Consider the following 2,500-nt stretch of genomic DNA (forward strand, 5'->3'; position numbering starts at 1 on the left):
CTAGTTGTCGGAAGCTCGAACAACTATGTGAGACCGGGCTGGAGCCACATTTACTGAATTTCAATCCTTGTTGTGTGAAATTCCTCTCGCTAGGCTAAACGTGAGTATTGGTTAGTACCGCGAATACATTTGAACCGTGTGACACTCATTAAAGTTTGACGTCACCAATCGCCGGGAAGGACAAACTGCAGGGTCTAACCAGTCCCCCAGAGATTATGTGGTTTTTCTGCCGCCGGATGTCTCAAACGTCATCATTTCATAGGTTTGTCGCCTTTCCATAGGGCGCCTAATTCGCTTTTTTCGGATTCCAAGGTAGATAAGAAGGCGAAAGAAGCAATTAGCAAATACCTGTCGCAAATGCTTGGTGAGAGCTCCATATATGACAGCATTAAGGCAGCTATGAAAAATTGCCAAAATATCGGAGAACTTAAATATCACAGGCGCGATCTCGGCTCCTCGCTTCCCTCCAAAGTCCTGCCACATCCATGCAAGGTGAACCGGCAACATGCATATTGCAAACAGAATTACAATTGTAGCTAAGATCTTTACTATCTTAATGTTGTCCTCTCTGGTACCACGAGCTGATACGTTACCTCGACTGGTCACCGATGCGCGGCGAACCTTCGTTCGTGTCAAATCGATACCGATTCGTATGTAGGCCACTGCTATGATCACAAAAGGCAACAAATATTGCAGAAGGAATAATGCCACTGTATATCCTTGCTTGTAATTAGGACTTGGCCAATCTTCATAACATGAGCTCCCCTTGAAATGTTCACGAAATTCCGATACAATAATCAGAGGTAAGGCTGTTGCAAAGGATAGAAACCAGATGGATGAAATCCAAAATAGGAAGAATTTCCTGCTTGGTGGTAGCTCAAGGGGATGTAATAGAACTTTGCAGCGATAACACGCCATTGAAGTTATGGTGAAAATACTTGAGCAATAAGAAACTGTCACCATAGGCCACACAAACTTACAGTAAAACAGAGATCCTACATATCCGATAAGCTGGACGTAAATAAGAGCTGGCAAACAAAATACAATCAGACAAAGGTCTGAAACACACAAATTTACCACAAAGAAATCATTCATAGTTTTTTTCTTTTTTCGCCTGGAAATAATAACTACGACGACGAGGTTCCCTGTCAGACCCACAAAAAACGTCAAGAAATAAATAACCAACGTGAAGATTCGTTGAAACTCGCTCGCATTTGTGTTGTTGCCAGCAGTACTGTTCATGGTGTAGACGGAAAAGACGGCCGTTGTTTCACGATCCGAAGGAAGGACAAACTCACTCCACGTAGGTCTTCTTTCCTGATACGTAAAAAAGATCCAATTCTTTTATGAGTTAACTCACTTAACTGAGTCCAAAAGCTCGGGTCCGACTAAAAAACGTTGAAATCAATTGGCTTCCTTTAACTGTTCAATGCAAATAAATGGAAACTGACAAGAAGAATGTTGATTTATCAATTTTAACAGCTTGACTTCAAATGGCACCTCAAACCGACTCGGTGTTGGCATTGAACAAAGTTTGTCTCGTTTAATGCTTGTATAATGTTTCGAGTGATTTTAGTGTGGTTCAAATTGCACTATTTGTTTGGTGATGACACCTTTCATCTATTCAATGAATAAGCTCTCAAACACAAGTTCAATCCTGTTTCTCTTTGCATCTCATTTGACCGCCAACAAAGAGGTGCTAGTGCAACAATTAACTCTTGTTCTCTGACAATATTCTCTTAAGTAAAGCATTTTTTGACTTCCACGGGTGCCTCAGTCGGCTCAATTGAAAAACCTTTTTTTTCAAATTAGTCTCCATAAATAATTCACTAAAGGCAACTAAACGCATCACAAAGATTACTATGTCGCAAGACGTTAATTAATATCGGTCTTGACGAGTCGCGTTTCCATTTGTCTTTAGAAAGTTAAATGCTTTGTCAGTTTATTAACATTTTTCCCATAAAAACTTACTTCATACCAATGTGACCTGAAAAATGGGGTGACATTGGAGACTTTTCTTGCACTTTATAGGTCGATAAACCAAAAACGACATGGCGTTATTGACTTTGAAAGAATTGGGATCTTTACAAAAGATAAAGAAATTGTCGCCAATAAGACAGGTTATAATTTCGGCACATTACACGACGTAAGATTGTTTTAACACTATAAACAGGTCCCAAACTTATACTTGATCTTTGACGGATTTCCGGTTTTCGCAAAGGAAAATGCATTAAATCCATTATTCCAGCCTGGGGATAGCTTTAAAATTTTTCGAAGGCATTTCTAAAAATTAAGTAGAATCAATGGAAAGCTCCCTCAAATTAAGTTTTAGTATTGTTTGTCGATAAATGTCAGCTGCAAAATCGTCAAAAGCAATTTTAAACCGGACAACCTCTCTCGTTGAGTCGTTAGGCTTTTCACGACTAACTTCAATTAATTACAGGTTTTTCAATAGTATATAGTGCCTTTGGATCGAAATACTATGAAACGTTCTGGTTTA

The 2,500-nt window shown here is 39.3% G+C and overlaps 1 protein-coding gene across 1 annotated transcript in view; it reads right to left on the bottom strand.

Moving 5' to 3' along the window:
- Positions 1 to 73: 73 nt before the first annotated feature.
- Positions 74 to 2,500, bottom strand: part of LOC137983124 (neuropeptide FF receptor 2-like) — a 2,744-nt gene continuing 317 nt past the window's right edge. Inside the window, exon 2 of the mRNA XM_068830307.1 lies at positions 74 to 1,317. Within this exon, the coding sequence (XP_068686408.1) occupies positions 214 to 1,242 (1,029 nt within the window). The 5' untranslated portion in view covers positions 1,243 to 1,317 and the 3' untranslated portion in view covers positions 74 to 213. The remainder of the gene's footprint in view (positions 1,318 to 2,500) is intronic.

Source organism: Montipora foliosa, chromosome 13 (assembly GCF_036669935.1).
Source record: "Montipora foliosa isolate CH-2021 chromosome 13, ASM3666993v2, whole genome shotgun sequence".
NCBI classification, from domain to species: Eukaryota; Metazoa; Cnidaria; class Anthozoa; order Scleractinia; family Acroporidae; genus Montipora; species Montipora foliosa.